Source organism: Sciurus carolinensis, chromosome 1 (genome assembly GCF_902686445.1).
Source record: "Sciurus carolinensis chromosome 1, mSciCar1.2, whole genome shotgun sequence".
NCBI classification, from domain to species: Eukaryota; Metazoa; Chordata; class Mammalia; order Rodentia; family Sciuridae; genus Sciurus; species Sciurus carolinensis.
The window spans coordinates 200,668,406-200,687,356 of NC_062213.1; the positions used below are offsets into that span (position 1 = coordinate 200,668,406).

At 55.3% G+C, this 18,951-nt stretch overlaps 1 protein-coding gene across 2 annotated transcripts in view; it reads right to left on the minus strand.

The window, feature by feature from the left end:
• Tnfrsf8 (TNF receptor superfamily member 8) overlaps window positions 1-18,457 on the minus strand; it is a 61,802-nt gene extending 43,345 nt beyond the window's left edge. For both annotated transcript variants that reach the window (XM_047564017.1, XM_047564015.1), the window contains exons 1-2: window positions 18,240-18,457; window positions 1,011-1,098 (exon numbers count right to left, since the gene is read on the minus strand). In XM_047564017.1, coding sequence (XP_047419973.1) covers window positions 1,011-1,098; window positions 18,240-18,302 — 151 coding nt within the window. In that variant the 5' untranslated portion in view covers window positions 18,303-18,457. The remainder of the gene's footprint in view (window positions 1-1,010; window positions 1,099-18,239) is intronic.
• Window positions 18,458-18,951: the final 494 nt, after the last annotated feature.

The window sequence follows — 18,951 nt, forward strand, 5'->3', positions numbered from 1 at the left end:
CCCAGGTCCGGGTTCTCGCCCAGCTCTGGACACATCCCCTCTGCCACCTACCTGCCTGTCACAGCCTGTGGTCACCCTCCAGGCAGACGGCTGAGACAGTCAAGGGTGGGCACAGAGCCCCACCTCCTGGCTCAGGAAGCCCTCCAGACAACACTCGCCCACTGCCAGGGTCCTGCCTGCTCACAGGTTCCTGATGAAGGAGTCACAACAGAGACTTCCTCCCACCCTCCTCGGTCATGACCAAGGCCTCCCCCTCCTGTTCCCGGAGGTCGGAGACCACACTGCGACTTCGCCACCCCTTTGAGCCCACCCCTTGTGCCTCGGGACTTTTGATAATAACTACAGGGGACCAATGCCTGGTGACCCTGTTCTAGTTGCTCACCTCCTAGGCCTGAGTATCATTTGGAGAACGTTCCAGAAGGATTTCCTGAACATCTACCACCGACCTGGGTGAGCATTCCAGAAAGCCAGCTCTGGTCAAGCAAGCTGTGTGCCCCTAGTAAGTTGTAGTCCAGGTCACCCTGGGCGGGAGCAGACCAGAACCACAGGGGCTTCCAGACCCCAGAAAGGAGGCACAGTCACGGGAATGGTGACAGTCCAGACTCTAGGTTTAGGAGTCCAGCCCAGCCCAGATGGCTCCACCCTGCCCCTGCCCTGGGCAGTTGCTGAACCTTGCTGTGCCCCAGGAGCCTCATGGGCAATAGGGACTGACAAGGGACCGCGCAAAGCACGCAGGGTCTCAGGTAGCGTATCCGTGGGGACGTGCAGGGGGGCAGCTTAAACGAACAACAAAGCTCCCCGCACGCCCCAGGGGGATCCGTTTCCTTGCAACAGCGACAGATCCAGTCTGATCCCACCAGCCCAGCCTCCAGAAGAGGCCGGATTCTGTGGCACTAGGTGCGGCCCTCAGAAACTGGAGCAGTAATGCCAGGATGGGCAGCGCCCATCTCCCCCCAGAGGTTCAGCCTGAAGACCCAGATGCCCCTGTCCCCCCCAGCACCGCCACTCACCTGGGGGGCAGCGGTAGCAACATGCTCTGGAAGCCTTGTCGTAGTAGCGGTTGGAGGCTCTGGCACAGGAGGCCTGGAGGTGTCCATCCTAGAGGGTTAGAGAAGCGGGTGAGGCCAGGCAGGTCCCAGGCGTCCATGCTCCCTCCAGGCCCAGGAGGCCTGGGGTCCACCTGCTGCTTCTGGGGGTGATGGCAACTCTGGACCAGGCCCGGCTCCGGGGGTCTCCTGCTCTCCCCACCCGCCACACTCACAGACAACCTCCGGCAAATTCTCTTGGCCCCTTTGGACCCAGAGCCCCATGACTCCCTCCCTGGAAATAACAGGGCTGCCTCACACCGGGTCTCAGTATAAATTTCTAGTGAACTTGTCGATTAAGGGCTGAGGGTGTCGTTCAGAGGTAAAGCGCTTGCCTAGCCCGTGCAAGGTCCTGGGTTCAACCCCCAGAGCAAAAGAGTATGGATTGACGTCAACACAGCCACAGAGAAAGGCACAGATCCCACGGACAGGCGAACACAGCGGGCACCCAGAGGAGCAGGCAGGACCGTGCCCCCCGCCCCGCACACACCTTGTGCCCTTCTGGACCGAAACCCACTAACCTGACCGCTATACCCATGATCGTTCAGTTCTGTCTTGCTTTTGAACTTGTACTCGGCTTCTTTAATTCAACATTTTTTGTTTCGTTCTGTTTGACGGTACTGGGGACTGAACCCAGGGCCACTTTACCACTGACCTACCTCTCCACCCCTTTATCTTTTTCATTTTGAGACAGAATCTTGCTAAGTTGCCCAGGATGGCCTCAAACGTGTGATCCTCCTGCCTCAGCCTCCTGAGTTGCCTGGATTATGGGCACGCGCCACCGCATCCGGCTGTGTGTGCTCAGCTCTGACAGTTTCCATTCACTTTTCTAAAGTACTGGAACCGCAGGCACTTAACTTCTACAACCCTTGGAGGGCTTGGTGGTGTTGGTTTTTAAAACTTTACTCAGTTTGGTTAATGTGCAGCCATCTCGTTGTGTTTTTAATTTGCATTTCTCTGACAAGTAACATCATTGAACATCTTTTCCTATGTTTATTAGCCTTTTTTTTTTTTTTTTTTTTTCAGGGTTGGGGATAGAACCCAAAGCTTTGCACATGCTGGGCAAACTCTACCCATGAGCTCCACCCACAACCGTGTTAACCATTTAAATACTCTTTCTTGAGACCCTTTTTTTGGTATGCTAGTTATTTTCAAAAAGCAATTTGCCAGTCTTTCTTATTGAAGCTGGGAGCTCTTTATGTATTCTAGGTACAAGCCCTTTGTTGAATACACCCATTGGAAGTTCTTTCACTCTCTACCTTGCCTTCCCATTTCTTCACGGACTTTTTTAAAATTTTTTTGACACTTGGGATTGAACCCAGGGGTGTTCAGCCCTGCTGGTTAGGCTTCTGAGTGGGGCTCAGGTACAAGGCCTGAGTTTCCAGTAACCAAACCACCTCAGATACTATGTTTGTTTTTCTCTTTCTGTTGCTAGGGGTGGAACCCAGGGCACTCTACTGCTAAGATCTATCTCCAGCCCATTTCATTTTGATTTTGAGATAGGCGCTCACTAAGTTGTTGAGGCTGGCCTCGAACTTGCAATCCTCCTGCTTCAGCCCTTTGAGCTTCTGGGATTCCAGGCGTGCACCGCTGCACCCAGCTCCTGGAGTCTTTTGATGAACAGATAGTTTTAATGAAGTATAATTTGACAATCTTATTTTATGGTTAATGCTCTTTATTGCTCGTCCTGAAAAATATTTGCCTGTTTGATGTCACTTGTGTGTCTGCTACGCAACCTTCTAGGATACATGCTTTAACCTTTCTACCCGGGCTTCAATCTCATGCATGGGGAGTAGCCGAAGCCGGAGTCCTTTTTCTCAGGAACAAATGTCCTACGTGTTTCTAGAGCTCTGTGAATGTTAAGCCCCATTGTTAGAAGGGGTTCAAAAATGGAGTTCTCTGTTGAAACCCAAGGCAGGAATTTGGTCCTTCCTGGAGGAATAATAGACAAGTACCCAAGCTGGGTCCTGGGAGACCCAGGACAGGGAACTCTGTGGGGATAGGGAGGAGTTGAACTCCACGATCCACCGCCGTGTCTTCAGCATCCAAGGCGGCCACTGGTGGGCTGTGGGCTTCCTTGGTCTGGGGAAGAAATTAGAATCATTTCCCCTAAGGGGTTGCCTGGCTCTGCTCTCCACTCAAGGGAACAGTGGAGATGAAGAGATAAATACTTCTGGTTGTTCAGAGAGCAGGATGGAGGTCAGTGTGGCTGAAAGTTTGCACGTGGGTGTCCCTCACATCTTTTTTTTTTTTTTTTTTTTTTTTGCACATCTGAAGCATATAGCATCCTGGGCTGGGCTCTAGCTCAGTGGCAGAGCCTGCCTTGCATGTGTGAGGCCCTGGGTTTGATCCCCAGCACTGCAAGAAAAGCAAAATAAAATACAATGACCTAGCCAGGTGTGGTGGCGCACGCCTGTAATTCCAGTGACTCGGGAGGCTGAGGTAGGAGGATTGCAAGTTCAAAGCCAGCCTCAGCAACAGCAAGGCACTAAGCAACTCAGTGAGACCCTGTCTCTAAATAAATACAAAATAGGGCTGGGGACGTGGCTCAATGGTCATGTGCCCCTGGGTTCAATCCCCGGTCCGTCCCCCCCCCACCATGCAATAACCTAACATTTGCAGGGCGGGGCGCCACAGCCCTGTATCTCCTTCCCAGAGCACAGCCTAGAGGACAGCCTCCTCCCTCCGGCACTTTCACTCCTCTCAAGTCACCCACATCCCTCCCCAGGAGCAGGGAGCTTCCAGGACAAGCTGCAATGCTCCCGGACCTGCAGCATGTCCCTTAGTGAGCTCAGAAGCCTGTGGGTGGGGCTGGCTGGGGGTTAAGGGCTCAGCCCTGCTAGGCCTAAGGAGCAGGGGGACATCCTGGGTCCTTGCCCTGGCCTTCCCTCCCATCTCACTGACAGCTACAGAGTCTAAGGGGACTGTAGCCCCAGGCCCTGCCCCCTCTGCTGGGCCCTGGGACAGCTGAGGGGCAGGGCCCTGCTGCGGGGAATCTGGCCCCACACCCCAGGTCAATTGAGGGGTGGGGACAGAGAATGGGAAATGCAGGGCCTTGTGTATCACTCCCCTAAGACTGGCCTTGGGTACCTGCTGTCATGCAATACCTGCTGCACACCATCCCTCAGTCCTGTGAGGCTGATCACCTGCCACCATGTTGCAGATGAGGAAACTGCAGCCCAGAGAGGTACAACCATGTGCCCAGGGTGACACAGCGACGAAGAGCAGAGAGGAGATTTAAGCCTTGCCATGTCTCCAATTATCTTCTCTCTTTGGGCCACAGGCTGACCATCTTTAAAATTTAAAAATAACAATAACCAAAAAAAAAAAAAAAAAAAAAAAAAAGCAGTAGTGATAAGAACTCAGTGTCATCCCTGAGGACCTCCTATCCAAAGTCCAAAATCTGAACCAAATTATGAAGAAAAGTCAGACAAGGGCTGGGGAGAGAGCTCAGTTGGTAGAGTGCCTGTCTTACATGCACAAGGCCCTGGGTTCAATCCCCAGCACCAATAAAAAAGAAAAAAAGAAAAGGAAAGAAAAGTCAGACAAACCCAAAGTGAGGGTTTGGCCTGAACTCTTTAAAACATGAGTGCATGAAAGATAAAGAGGAGTCAAAGAATATTCCAGAATAAGAGAGATGAAAGAGACATAGCAACTCAATGCAATGCTTGGGCCCTGGATCAGGGCAAGGGAAGAGATCGCACAAACGGGCAATATTGTGAATATGGACTGTTTTTGGAGACAGGGCCTCACTGCTGTCCAGGCTGGCCTCCAACGAGGGGGCTCAGGTGATCTTCCCACCTCAGCCTCCTGAGTAGCTGGGGCTACAGGTGTGTGCCCCTACACCTGGATCGAATGTCACTTCATATTCAAATTCATGCTGTGTGGACCTTGAATGCTGCACCAGGTGGCTTTTTAGGTAAGAGGGTCCTCACTGGAGAAGAAACATGGGAATACCGAGGCGAGAAGGGTCGAAGTGTCAGCAACTGATCTGCAAATAGTCCTGCAAAATAAACTGCGGCCGCGACAAGTGCCTACGTGGAGAGAGAACATGAATAAAGCAGCGTACAAGCCCGCGTGTGTAAAGAGCGGCGCCTGAGAGTGGCCCTTTCCAACCGGTCTGCCCCGTGGCTCACCAACAGGGGGTGCTGTCCTCCAGCCTTCCAGAGGCTGGCACCTTGGCCAGGACGGAGCCTCACGGAGGAGGGGGTGGAGGACCCGAGCCCCATTTTCCATGTGGGGTTACGGAGGAAGGGACCAGCCCCTAACCCCACGGAGGGGCTGGCTCAGGCCCCCCAGCCATTCCCAGAGACATTGGTGGGGCCCAGGTGGGGGCCCAACTCTGCTAGTGCCCACCCCAGATGCCCCAGGCCACGGAGACCAGCTTCTCCAGCAGAGACACTGGGGGACTTTTTCAGCCTGTGATGTCATTTACAAGAGCCCAGAAAATGGGGACAAGCCAATGGACACTTGGTGTCTGGAAGTGAGGCAAAGAGCCATTGCAGAACCCCGCAGCAGTTCATGAGGCCTGTTACCATGGACACCAACTCCCGAGGCTGCCCAAGATCCCCTGCACGCCGGCTCAGGATGAGCGTGGTCGACTGACTTCCGGCCAGGGCCACGGGCAACAGCCCCTATGCTGTGCCGGGGGGGAGTGGGAACCAGAACGGCCCCCGGGACCTGTCACTCTCAGAAGGGACAACCCACCTCCCCAGGGTACCTCAGCACATAAACTAGAGGTGGCAACAGGGGCCCTGAGCGTCACCCTGGCAGCCTGCCTGGGTCCCAAAGCTGGCCCGGTCGCACGTCAGGCATGGACAGCTTCTACCCTGGGCCTCCCCTGCCCTCCCCAACTGTCCCACTGCCCAGGCACAAGTGCCTCCTCACCCACCCCATCCCAGCATAGAGGCAGCAAGAGCCTTGGCCTCTACAGCACCTGGGGAAATCTGAACCTCTCCATGTCGAGGACCTGAATAACAACAAGAGAAAGAAAAAATAACATAGATTTTGAGGACCCACCATTCCCCACGGCAGTTGCTTCTGCCCCTGGGGAACAGGGACACCAGCTGGGACTTTGCTCTGGCTTCTGCTTGGGAGGGAAGAGGGGGGGGTCAGGAAGAGTGGGAGGGGGAAGACCGAGGACTGGCGGGGGGCTTTTAGGTGGGGTTCCCCGGCAGGTCGGAGGCCAAGCAAGGTGTCCACAGGGTGCTGAGCTGTGCAAGGAGAGGCCCAGGGTCCAACCCAAGCAGCACTGGGAGGGCGGCCTGAGCCCTCACCCACCCCAGGCCTATTTTCAGGTTGGTTTGGTTTTCCCTTTCGGACCTCTTAAATTTCACTTTCAAAAAACCCCACCTGGTCCCAGCCAAAAGGGGAAGAGAAGCAGGGCCACACCTGTGGGAGCCCAGAGTCTAGGACTGGAGTCAAATGCAAAATCCCCGATGGGCCAGAGGGGAGTGGGGAGCCCTCCCCCACTTGGGGAACCTCCCCTCGGTGTCCCCACACCTGCTCACTCAAGGTGAGGAGCTGGGACCAGCAGCAACCAACACGCAGCACCTGGGAACCTGCTCCCAAAGCTGAATTCCAAACCGCAAGCCAGAGCTAGCCAGCTGAATGGGGGCCTGCTTTATCACAAAAGCCCACGGGTGTCAAATGCACTTTAAAGTTTGAGAAGTGCTGGAAAGTAAGAAGGAACACTGCATTGATCGCTTCTGGCAGGACGAGTTGGGGACTGAACCAGGGCACTTAGCCACTGAGTCACATCCCAGCCCTTTTTACTTTTTATTTTGAGACAGGGCCTCGCTAAGTTGCTGAGGTTGGTTTTGAACTCGCCATCCTCCTGCCTCAGCCTCCCAAACTGCTGGGATTACAGGCGTGCGCCACTGCGCCCAGCCAGGGAAAGTAATTCTAAGAGCCAGCCCATTTTATAGCTGGAAACACAGGAAGGTTAAGAAACTTGATTTAAGTCACCCACGTGCTTCAGCCAGGATTCGAATCTGATCTTACACACACCTTACCCACCAGGCTCTGCCGAGCGCCGAGCCCCATCCCAGTTCCCCACTGGGACCTCGGAAAGGCCTCCTCCCCGCCCCGCATTGGTCACTGGCCGTATCTGCCTCACCAGCAGTTTTACCAAGTCCACCAGCTCGTCCTCGGTTCCCTGCCCTCTAGACTTGACATGGCCATCTGAGGGTCTCTTCCTGTCACCCTGTCCCCACATCCCACTCACAGAGAAGATGCCAGAGGCGTCTTTTGAAGACGCAGATCAGATCTGATGATTCCTCTGCTCTTGGAAGACACACAGACTGTTTCCAACCCATCTGCAAATAAAGTCTGAAAACCTGACCGTGTCCAAGGCCCTGCCCTAGCCGCCTGCCCTCCTGCCTGCTGACACCCTGTCCCTCTTCCCACTCCCCACTGGCACCCCACCTGCTCCCTCCAGGGTCCAGCGCACCCCGTTCCCCTGCCCGTCCCTTGCCCCTCACCTGGGGCACCGCAGTTCACCCCTGGGCCCTCGCTCCTGTGTGCCATCTCCTCGGAAGAGCCCTCCCTGTCACCCTGTCCAGACTAGGTCTCAGCAGGCTAAAGTCAAGGCGTCCTTCCTCGCCCCCCCGGGCTGTGGACAGAGCTCGGTGCCAGGCTCTAGGCCTGGGGTCCAGCTTCCTTGCCGGCTGCCTGCTGAAGGTGGCTGCCAGTTTCTGGAGGCTGCTGCCTGTCAGGGGCCCAGCTGTGGTTTGGGTGTGGTTTGAGTTCATTCCCCAAAGGGTTCACATGTTGTCACCTTGGCCCCAGCATGGTGGCAGTGGGATGTGGGGGAGCTTTGAGGGTGAGGCGGAGGGGAAGGCGATCAGGGTGTCGAGGCCTTCCTTGTGGGAGCACATTCTGGCAGCCCCACCACAGATGGTTTGGGACAGGGCAAGCGGATTGTGAGGTCCCTGGTTTCCCTGCTGGCCTTCTGCAGGTAGCCGTCTCCCTTTCTACCTCTCTGCCATGTTGCAACACAGCCAGGGGGGCCCTCCCCAGGGCTCTGGCCCGTGCTGCTTGGATTTTCCAGTCACCAAAATCATAAGCCAAATAAATCTCTTGACTGGGCTATTTTGTTACAGCAACACAAAGCATCCCATACAGCCCCCTTGGGCCATCTGCAAAGCCAACATTGGCGGGCTGCCTCCTCCCGGCTCCCTCCTCTTCTTCCACATCATCTCTCTCTAACACAGCCAGGAAGGACTCTCTGCTTCTGAGACTCAGTGCAGCTGGATCAAGGTCACCCTGATAATCCATGACAGTCTCTCCATCTCAGGTGGTTACCCTTCATTCCCTCCACGAAGTCCTTTTTGCCAGTCCCTCAGGCTCCAGGGACTGGCGTGTGGACGCTTAGAGGACTCTTATTCTGCCAACCACCCCCTAACTGAGAAGTAACCACCAGAATACCCAACCCACAACATGCTGGGCTTGGTCATCTAACCCTAGGGGGCTCTGAACCCCTCTCCAACCCTAGCACTTACTAGAGCACCTGACCGGGGGACCCCTGAAACCACAGTCATCCTGCCCCACCCGGAACGCACCTCAGGCACTGAGGTCTGCTCCTGGTGGCAGCCCTCCCGGTCTCACACCTATAAGCAGGAGCCATATTGAGCTCCCCCCATATTGAGGACCTGGGACCTCAGCCAGTGCTGAAGGACATTGTCCAGGCCTCTGTGCTTCCCAGCCCCAATCAGCAGATGAATCCAGACAGCGGGCACAGAAACAGCCATGAGGATGGATCCTGGCCCTGGCTGCAAGGGACCTCAGGAGCAGGTGGACACCCTGTTTGAGGGGACGTCTGTGAGATGCAAGTCCCACGTAAGATGGAAGTAGGAGACCTGGGGGTCTGTGGTCAGCAGAAGAGCATCCCCAGAGGTTTCCACACCCTGGACCCTGGACTTGGCGGACAAGTTACCTGAGGTGGCAAAGGGGACAAAGGTGGCAGTTGGAACTAAGACTGCTGACCAGCTGACCTTGGGACGAGGGATGATCCTGGTTTCTCCGGGAGGCCAGACACCACCACAGGGAGATGGGAGAGACTCAGAGACTCGGAAGATGTGAGGGCAAAAGAAACAGGATCAGAGAAGCCACGCCGCCGGCCAGGAAGAAGGAGGAAGGGCCCTGAGCCTCGGAATTCAGGCGGCTCCAAAAGCTGGAAAAGACGAGGGCGTGGAGCCCCCCAGGGCCTCGGGACAGGAAGGAGACCCTACCATGACTGACTGAGGCCCACGGCCACCGTTTTGGACCTGGGAACTACTGCCCTCTAAGAAGACAACCTGTGGTGTTTTAAACCACTGTCTGTGGAGACTGACACCTGAGAAGAGGACAGAAACCTGAGTCCCTGCCATGGGCTGGATGTGGTTTGTCCCCCCAACAGCCCATATGCTGGGAATTTGGTCCCTGGTGTGGAGGGGTTTGGAGGTGGCAGAGCCTTCAAAAGCTGAGTGGGAGAAGGTTAGGTCATTGGAAGGGATTAATGTCATCCTCAAGGGATTCTGGTTAGTTCCTGAGACAGCAAGTTGTTATAAAAAAAGAGAAAGTCTGGTCCCTGAGTCTCTCTGGCACCCTGCTTCACCATGTGATCTCTCCCTCTCCCAAGCACCCCTGCCATGATGTCATCAGCCATGTTGTGATGCAACCAGAGACCTCACCAGAGGCTCACCCTATCTTAAACTTTCAGCCTCCAAAACTGTGAGCTACATAACCTTCTTTTCTTTATAAAGTTACTTACCTTAGGTATTTTGTTACAGCAACACCAAACAAACAGATACAGTCCCCTTCCAGCATGCCCAACGTGAACCAGGCACTGGGCTCGGCCTTGGGGCAGTACAGAGGTCAGTTCTAGATGGTTAAGTTTCATGAGGACAGTTTCTAGAACAGGCCCAGAGGAAATATCAAATAAAAATCTGGGGAGTGAATGAATGAAGGAAGGAAGGAGAAACCCATAGATGGGAACAGAAAACTTCTTGAATCACTAATGTAAAACAAAATATCCTAGGCATCAGGAGATAAGCAGAGAAAAAGAGCTAATTTGGGGGATTCATGACAGGTTCTTGCAGGAAGAGCATTTCCACTTATTGTTGGAGGACGAGGAAGACTGTGACAGGGGACCTGAGAGGGCATCAGGCCAAAGGCACAGCAAAAGCCGGAGAATTGGGCAGTAGGTGCCGGGTGGGCAGATGAGTCAGACACGGGAGCTGGAGGAGAGAGCCGGACTCAGGGCCCTTGACCCTAGGGACATGTCGCACTTAACTGCAGCTTCCCAAGTACATCTTCATCAAATCCTGGGACTGCATGGTCCAGAGACAATGGGTAAAACAGAAAACAAATGTAACCAAAAGAATCACGAGGGCTGGGGAGATGGCTCAGTTGCAAGCACAAGGCCTTGCAAGCACGAGGCCCTGGGTTCCATCCCCAGCATCACAAAAAAAAAAAAAAAAAAAAAAAAAAAATAATAATTAATTAATTAAAAAATCACTAAATTCCACTGAAGGGGTTTTGATTTTAAATTGCATGTCCTGCAGGGGTGCGGAGTAGATAGATATGATGGTTCCTCAAACTTAGTTGACTACAGAACCCTGTTCTCATAGAACTGCTGTTCCCCCAGAGTGACTTTGGGAAAGGACTTTTGACAATAGGGAAAGTTCTAGAGCTACAAATAGGCTGGGGATGGAGGTAAGTGAGTAAGTGCCACCAAGGTCTGGGCTTGAGTCCAAATTCAGCAACTGCTTAGCCTTCCCTCCCCAGGGACAGTCCTCCTGCCCTGGAGAAATTCCATGCTGGTTTCTGTGACCACATTTTTCAAGCTACCACAAGAGTCTGGACCACAGCAAGAGTCTGGGCCACACACTCAACCATACCTCAAGGCGGTCAAAAGCGCCCCAGCCCTGGAGGAACATCCCCCACCACAGCAGCCACCGCGGGATGACTGTGACTTAAGGGACCGCGTGGTGGGAGGGCCTCCTGGTGGTATTGTGGCTGTGACCCTCTTGGAGGCGCCTTGGTCGTTCTCAGCCTGCACGTGTCCTGGGCAGGAAGGTGGAGTCTAAATCCGTGGTCTTGGAGGCTTGGAACCATCAGCAGGCTGCGGAGGCTGCGGGGGCCGCTCGAACCAGGCACCGCCGGCGCCCGCGAACAGGCCTAGCGTTGCGGCAGCCAAGAGGCGGCCAATCTCCTGAAGCTGCGGAGGAAGCCTCCGGGAGCTCTCAGCCCAGAAAACCCAGAGGCCCCAGTGGAACCTGCTGGGTGGAGCTTCAGAAGCAAGTCCCGGGCTCAGGTGCAGCTCAGTGGAAGAGGATCCGCCCAGCATCGCAAGGCCTGGGTCGCAGCCGGCTCCGCCCTGCCCGATGGGTTGGTGCAAAGGGCGGCGAGAGATCCCCTCCCACCCCGTCTCTGCCCTTCCGCCAGGGATGGTGCAGCACGGTCCCGGCCAGGCCAGGTGCCCCTGCCTTGATCTTGGACGCGGGGCCTCCAGAACCGTGAGACGTACATTATTCCCTACAGATCGCTGCGCCCCGCGGCATTTGTTACTCCCACACGTTGGCTAAGCCAGAACCACCGCTACTACCCCATCGTATGGATGGGGAAGCCGAGGACCCAGAGCTGACCACCTGCTAGGTCTCCACAGCCAAGAGTGTGGGCCCCGTGTGGAGTGGGCGGGCTGATGAGAAGGCCCACCCCCTGGCCAGGGGCTCGCAGTCCCCAGGGAGACCCAAGGCGGCCACAGGCAGGCCCAGAGCGGTGAGATGACCGTGGTGGTAGAATAAGAGCCACTGGAAGATGTCCTCGTCCTAATTCCCAGAACCTGTGACAAGTGACCTTCCCGGGAGAAAGGGACCTTGCTGGTGTGATCAGGGTTAGGCTCCTGAGAGGAGGCGATCATGCCGGGTCATCCCGTGGGCTGCACAGGAGGCGGGCAGGAGGGTCCCAGTCACAGTCAGTGAGGTAATGTGAGAAGGGCAGCAGAGGGACAGGGGAGTGCAGCCATGGGCCAAGGGCAGCAGGCAACCTCTGGAAGAGGCAGGGAAACGTTCTGCCCCAGGGCCCCCAAAGGAACAGGGTCCTGCGGGTCATTTTGGATTTTACCTGCAGAGCTATAAGGTATTTTGTTCTTAGTCACCCATTCTGTGACACGTTTAACAGCATCAAAAGAAAACTAACCTCAGATGTCACCAGGATGAATGACAGATCCTACCCTTGGGTTGGAATAAACCAACAGGATGAGGTGGTAGCCAGAACAAATATGGGGTCTTGGGTGAAATTAACAGAAGTAGGGCAACTCCAATAGGGGAGGCTGATGTTCATCAGCGCTGGTCCAGATGGCACCAGGAATTCTGCGCTGGACTGTGGCACCGAGATCCACATCTGGGGTCCAAACTCTGGTAGCAGTGATGGGGTTCACGCTTCCGTAACCAGCCCCCACTTGGCACTTGGACTTGGGCAACACAGAATGTGTGCTCTCCCCCGAGTTACTGTCGTGTCCCTTGGCAGGCTGTCCCCACCATCTGACCAGTGGCTGAGTCCACAGTGTGGACAGGATCCCTGATTCCTCTCCCCTGGTCTCTGCCCGACTGGCCTACTCCCTTCCTCTGGTGTGTATGTCACCACCTCCCAGAGGCTGGCCTGGACCCACCCAGGTAGCTGCCCGTCTCTGGCGCTGGCAGGTGGTCCTCCCTGGTTGCAGTCAGCACAGTCTCTGGACTGTCCATCACCTCTGGCAGGGTGTCAGGTCCGTGGGCAGAGACCTGCTGTGCTGTGCTGTGGAGAGCGGTGACAGAGGATGGGAGGGAGGTGACTGAGATGGGGTCTCTGATGACCTCATGGCTGTGGCATGCCCAGTGCCTGGGGCTGTTCCTGTGCATGGGCACAGGATGCTCAGCTGCTGTGGCAACGCCCTGCTTGAGCAGGCTCTGTGCAAGAGTCCAGTCAGCGCTGACCCTGAGCTCAGGCACGCAGCTCCCGGGAGGGAAGGAATTCTCATGCTGGACACCACAATGTTTCACCAGCTCCGCTTCTCTGGCTTCTCTGGCTTCTCCGGTTCCTGCCCTCTTTACAGTAACTATAAACATCGGACCTTCTTGAGAGCCACACAAAGCTCCTAACACTGCACTTGGCAACTGTGGATTGCAACTGCGGAAAAGCTACATAGATGTCTAGTTTCTGTAACTTTCCTGAATACAAAGAATAAAGCTTGCATGGTCTTTAACCTGATAATGAAACCTATATAAATCAAGACTGCTGGCGTAACTCTTTAGATCTGCTTCTCCATCAGAGAGCAGGCTCCACCTCATCCCAGCTTCCTCTTCGCCATCTGTATTGAGTCTTTATTTTCCAATCTCCCTTTGCCCCTCGCCAGACTGCGAGTTTGATGGTGCTGACCGCGGCCCTGTGGCGGGTGTACTTAGACCTTTGCTGAATGAGTGCACTGGTAAGAGCTGGGGAGGGACTTCCAGCCCAAGCCCCTCGAAGAAGACACTCTGGAAGATGGTGTGAGGCAGCAGGGGGTCCCATCACAGGCTTCTCGTCACTGAGGGGTATTTCTGAGGAGGAGGGAGATAACTCGCTTCCAGAACCAGTAGGTAGGTTTCAGTCACAGCTACCCCAATGACCTGAGCGGCCTCTGGAAGGAGTGACCACCCAGTCACTGGAGGTACATGAGCAGAGAGTGATAGCCTGAAGCAAAAGCCCTTGCAGCTTTTTGTGCCAGCCACAGGGCAGCTGCTCATTTTAAGATCTGCTGAATCTGCCTGTCAACAGATGAATCGATTTTTTTAAAATGTGGTATATAAACACAATGGAGTAGTACTCAGCCATGAAGAAGAATGGAATTATGGCATTTGCCAGTAAATGAATGGAACTGGAGACTGTCAAGCTGAGTGAAATAAGCCAGACCCAGAAAGTCAAAAAGATAGAAGTTTTTTTCTGATATGTGGACGTTAGTACAAAATAAGAGGAAAAAATAAAAGCAGAGAAATCCACCAAAATGAAAGATTGGTGGAGCAAAGGAAGGGGATTGAGGGGAGGGAGGAGGGACAGGATCTGGAAGAAGAGTGGAACAAATCTGACCTCACCTTCCTACGTACATACCTGAAAATACCTCAGTGACTCCCACCATCATGGATATCCACAAGACACCAATTAAAAAAAAAAAAAAAAAAAGAAACCCTTGTAAATAGCAGACAAATCAGTAGAGGAGAGGGGAGGGACCGAGGAGGAGGAGGGGAGGGGAAGGGGAAGTACTGGGGACTGAATTAAAGCCACTTATTCTTCACACTTTGATTATTATGTCAAGATATGCATAACCAAAAAGAACTAATAAAAATGCATGAGTCCTAATAAGTAATAAAAGGAATTGCTGAATGAGCAAACGATTGGGGGACCGTCACAGGGGCTGAGTGGTGGGTTAAAAGCCCCTCCCCGCTAGCGAGGCAGGTGGGTTTCTACTGCAGGTTCTGGGACAAGGTCCCTTCCAGGGAAGAAGAGGGAGGCTGGGGACCTGGCGGCCTGGCTTGGCCTCTTGTTTGACTCTGCGTGTCTGGCCTGGGGCTTGGGACGACTTTTGAAAATGGGGACCAGGATCCCAGATGGGCCACCCCAGCCATCTGACCCAGGTTGGGTCAAGCTGGCCATCCATGCAGACTCCCCCGGTTTCCTCCTGGGCGGTTTCCTCCTGGGCTGTCCCGAGGTGAGGGGTGAGGGGCGTGTGCGACCTAAGGATGAATCACATCTACTGAGAAGCCCGTCTGGGGCAGATGTGAGTAGGAGCAGCAGAAGCTTCCAGTAAGGGCTGCCCTCCTCCCAGCACTGGCTGCTCTCAAGCTGAGTGAGGTGCCTCCCCAGCCCCTGCTGGTCCCTTCCTGGTGCATCGGAAGGAATTCTGGATTTGAGCAGCCCTGGAAAAGTCACATCAAACCAGGAAGCCTGCTGGACCAGCTGCCTGTACCCCTCCCCCACTCCCGCTGCTGGGGAGGGGGAGGGGGAGGCAGAGGCAGGAGCATGGCCAGCGAGACCCCCAGACCCGTCTCAAAATAACAGATGAAGGGCTGGGTGCAGCTCAGTGCAGGGTGCCTCTGGGCTCAATCCCCAGGACTGCAAAAACCAAACCAAAACCAAGCCAAAGCAGAGAGGTTCTCCCACCCTCTCACCAGTACCTGGAATTTCCACCTTGGCCTCTTCTAGAAGACTAGCTAAGCCTTGAAAGTGGGAGCTCCTGGAGGAGGTGAGACACACAGGGTCTGGCCATCACCTCAGCAGGTTCACTCAGAAGAATGCCCTCCATCCACATGGGCGGAGGCACCGGGAGCTGGGATGGGGGACGTGGGAGGGAGGCTTCTGGAAGATGATGCTGGGGAACTCTAGGTCAAAGGAGCTCACAGACAGCCTCTGCTCCCACCCACCCAGGGGCGAGGGGGCAAGGATGGAGCTTCGGACTCTGCAGTCCTCACACCAAAGCCACTCCTGGGAAGAGCCCGGTGGGTGTCACAGGCTACATCTTTTTTGTAGAAGGCATTCTCACCTTAGGGACCAGCAGCAAAAGGACAGTCTCAAAAGATCAGATGGAGATGAAAGGAGGATTTAAAATTCAGGGAAGTGCAAACCCTGATTTGGGATTCCACCCCCCACCACCACCACCACCAAAGGGCTGCCTATTCCTTTACTGGGAAAATTAGAGGGGCCAGCAGGGGTACTGGGCTGGACAGGCAGCTGCCCACTCACAGACACCCTGATTCCTGCCAGGAAGGACCCAGTATCTGAGCCCTTGAGGGGTGCTCAGCCTCCCTAGCAAGCGGGAAATGCAAATTATGTCAATAGGGTATGGCCCCTCTTGCCAGCCAGTCACAAAAGCAAAACTCAGAAGATGAGTGTTGATTAGCGTTGGGGAAGTTGGCCCGGCTCCCACTCGCTGGGTGTTGGAGGGCACCTTTCACAGACCCCCTGGAAGGCAATCTGGCGTCTCCTTTCTAATTTGAATGCATATTCACCCCTCAGCCTCATCTCCAGGAAAGAATTCCCATTTCCCCAAAGCATCCATATAGGTGATCCATGGTGACAGCCAACCACTCAAACAGTAGAGGGAGACTTGTCACTCTTTCTTCACGGACATAAATAAGAAATTTCCCATTTGGTAAAATACTCTGCAGCATTTTAAGATAAGTGGATCCTAAAATATCAATATGGAAAGCTCTCCGAGACATGGTAGGCATTATGAAAGCCAAATGAAGAATCATATGCACCAGAGGTTATGGTGTATGGAAAGCCCTATGTATTTCTTCAAAAACAATATAAATTCGGCCATGCGTTTACAAAGGTCTGTAAAGAAGCCAGGTCGGGGTGCACACCTGTAACCCCAGCTACTCAGGAGGCTGAGACAGGAGGCTCACACGTTCAAAGTCAGCCTGTGCAATCTAGTAAGGTTCTATTTCAAAATAAATTTTTTAAAAAAGGGCTGGGAATATAGTGTAGCCCAGTGGTAGACCACTTGCCTAGCATGTGTAAGAACTGGGGTTCAGCTGGGTGTGGTGGCCCACACCTGTAATCCCAGAGGCGTGGAGGCTGAGGTAGGGAGGATCATAAGTTCAAATCCAGCCTCAGCAATTGATCGAGGCCCTAAGCAACTCAGGGAAACACTGTCTCTAAATAAAATCATTTAAAAAGGGCTGGAGATGTGGTTCAGTGGTTAAGTGTCCCTGGGTTCAATCCCCAGTGCCAAAAAACAAAAACAAAAAACAAACAAACAAGCAAATAAAAAAACCCTACATACCTAAAAATCCAGCTTTATCTGGAGCATTTACAGTTTTTGCTTTTAGGATATAGTCACACATCCCATGTGACTATAAAGACATAGTTTTTACAATGTAATTGTATTTTTGCACCTTTATCTTGTTCATTCATTCATTCATTCATTTGCAGTGCTGGGGATGGAACCCAGGGCCTCACACATGCTAAGCAAGCGCTGGCTCTTCCACTGAGCCCCAGCCCCAGCCCCTAGTTTTTGGGTTTTTGGTTTTTTGGTTTTGTTTTGTTTTTATTTAAAAAGGGATTTCACTCTGGAGCACACAAGATTCAGCCACCAAACACCAGCAGAGTCTCCCCCAGCTCCTGTCCAGCCCCTCCTTCCTTCCTTCCCTTGATCTGCCGGCACCCCACACTCTTCCCTTCCCGATGGGGCTTGGGGAGCTGGGGTGGGGCTCTCCAGCCAGGGCCCTGCCCCGCTCGAGAGGGAAGCCCCCACCCAGCTGTCCTCTCCCTCCTGCCTGGAGCCCACCCTGCCTGCGGCTCAGGGGGAGAGGACCGAACTTCCCAGCGTGGACCTGCTTTCCCTCAGGCCCAGAGGCGGGCCCACCAGCAGCCGCGGCTGGCGCCTCCCTCCCTCCCTCCGCGCCTGTACTCAGCCGCCGGCTCTCCATCCTGGCAAACCCCGCGGGTCCTCCCCCGACCCCGGTAGTCTAGGGTTGGCGACTGGGGAGTGGGACACGCTGTCTTTGTGTTATCTTGACTGCGGATGGAAACCCAGGGCGCTGCACCACTGAGCTACGCCCCAGGGTCCCGCTGTTGCCCGGGCTGGCCAGGCAATCTGGGTCCTCCTGCCTCAACTGGAATCCTCCTGGGGCTCCGGGATCACGGGTGCCCCTGCCCTTCCCAAACTCTTCTGGGGTTTCCCACAACAGAAGTCAACCCCGCCACTGACCCTTCTCCAGGGACAATGTCCACCCTGTGCTCCAGGGTACTCAATCCACGCAGCCGTGGGCCCCACAGGGAAGCTGGGCTGGCCTCACCCTCTCCCTCCTCTCTCGCTAGACCTGCAGCCAGTGGCCAGCCTAGACCAGAGTGGGCAGGGAGCACACACAGCGGGGCAGGGCCCACCGACCTCTTCCAGCCAAGGGAGGCCACACCTGGTCTGCCCAGGACCCCCACAGTTCTGCGCTGGCAGTCCAGTTAAGGTGAATGCACCAATGGATTCCAGGATCGGCAGGCAGGGGCCCCCACGGGCCTTCCAGCCAGTCTCCCACCTGGGGACACGCGACACCCGTCCCTCACCCCGCGGCGGGGAGGCAGTGAGGACGTCCCTGCCCTCCACTCGCCCCCGCGCCACACGGGCGGCCGGGCCTCCCCGGGTTCCTGTCACCGCCTTACCTGTGGGAAGGCTCGGAGCACCCCCACGAGCAAGAGTCCCAGCGCCGCGCGGAGGGCGAGCATCGGTGCGGGCGCAGGCGGGGCTGCCACGCGCCCACCTGGGAAGCGCGGCGCCCACGTGCGGTCCCGCCTGGAGCTCAGGCGTGCCGGGCCACCTCGCGGCACCCGACCGCACGCGGTGAAGTCACTTCAAAAGTGACGCCCCTTCTCCGAGGGCTGAGCCTGGGTTCTTCCCTCCCCCGGCCCAGAAGCGCTTCCAGGAACGCAGCCTCTAGCAGCGAGGAAGGGGGACACGTGCCACCCGGCCACACCGGGAGGCACTCCCTCGCCGTTCAAATGGCCCGCCCCGGATTTGAGGAGGTGGCTCTGAGGAGCCTGGGCTGGTCCCAGTGGGGCTTCAGGGTGGGGAAGGTCGCTGGCTGGAGGTGGGAGACGCACAGGGGCCCCAGCCCCATGACCGGTCACCCCAGTCGCCTGCCCGGCTCCTCGGAGCTTTCAGAAGGGGCAGTTGGGGTCAGAACACTGCAGAGAAAGCAGCCGCCACCCTCCCTTCCAAGTCAGAGATGCTTGCTGAGAAATGAAGTAGCCTCTGGGTGGGCGGGTGGGTGGACAGGTGGTGGAGAGGCTGGAGAGTGGGTGGGCGGACCCACAACTGCAGGGCCTGAGGAACAGAGCAAGAGGTCATCCACCACAGGCCTCCCCTGCCCCTGCA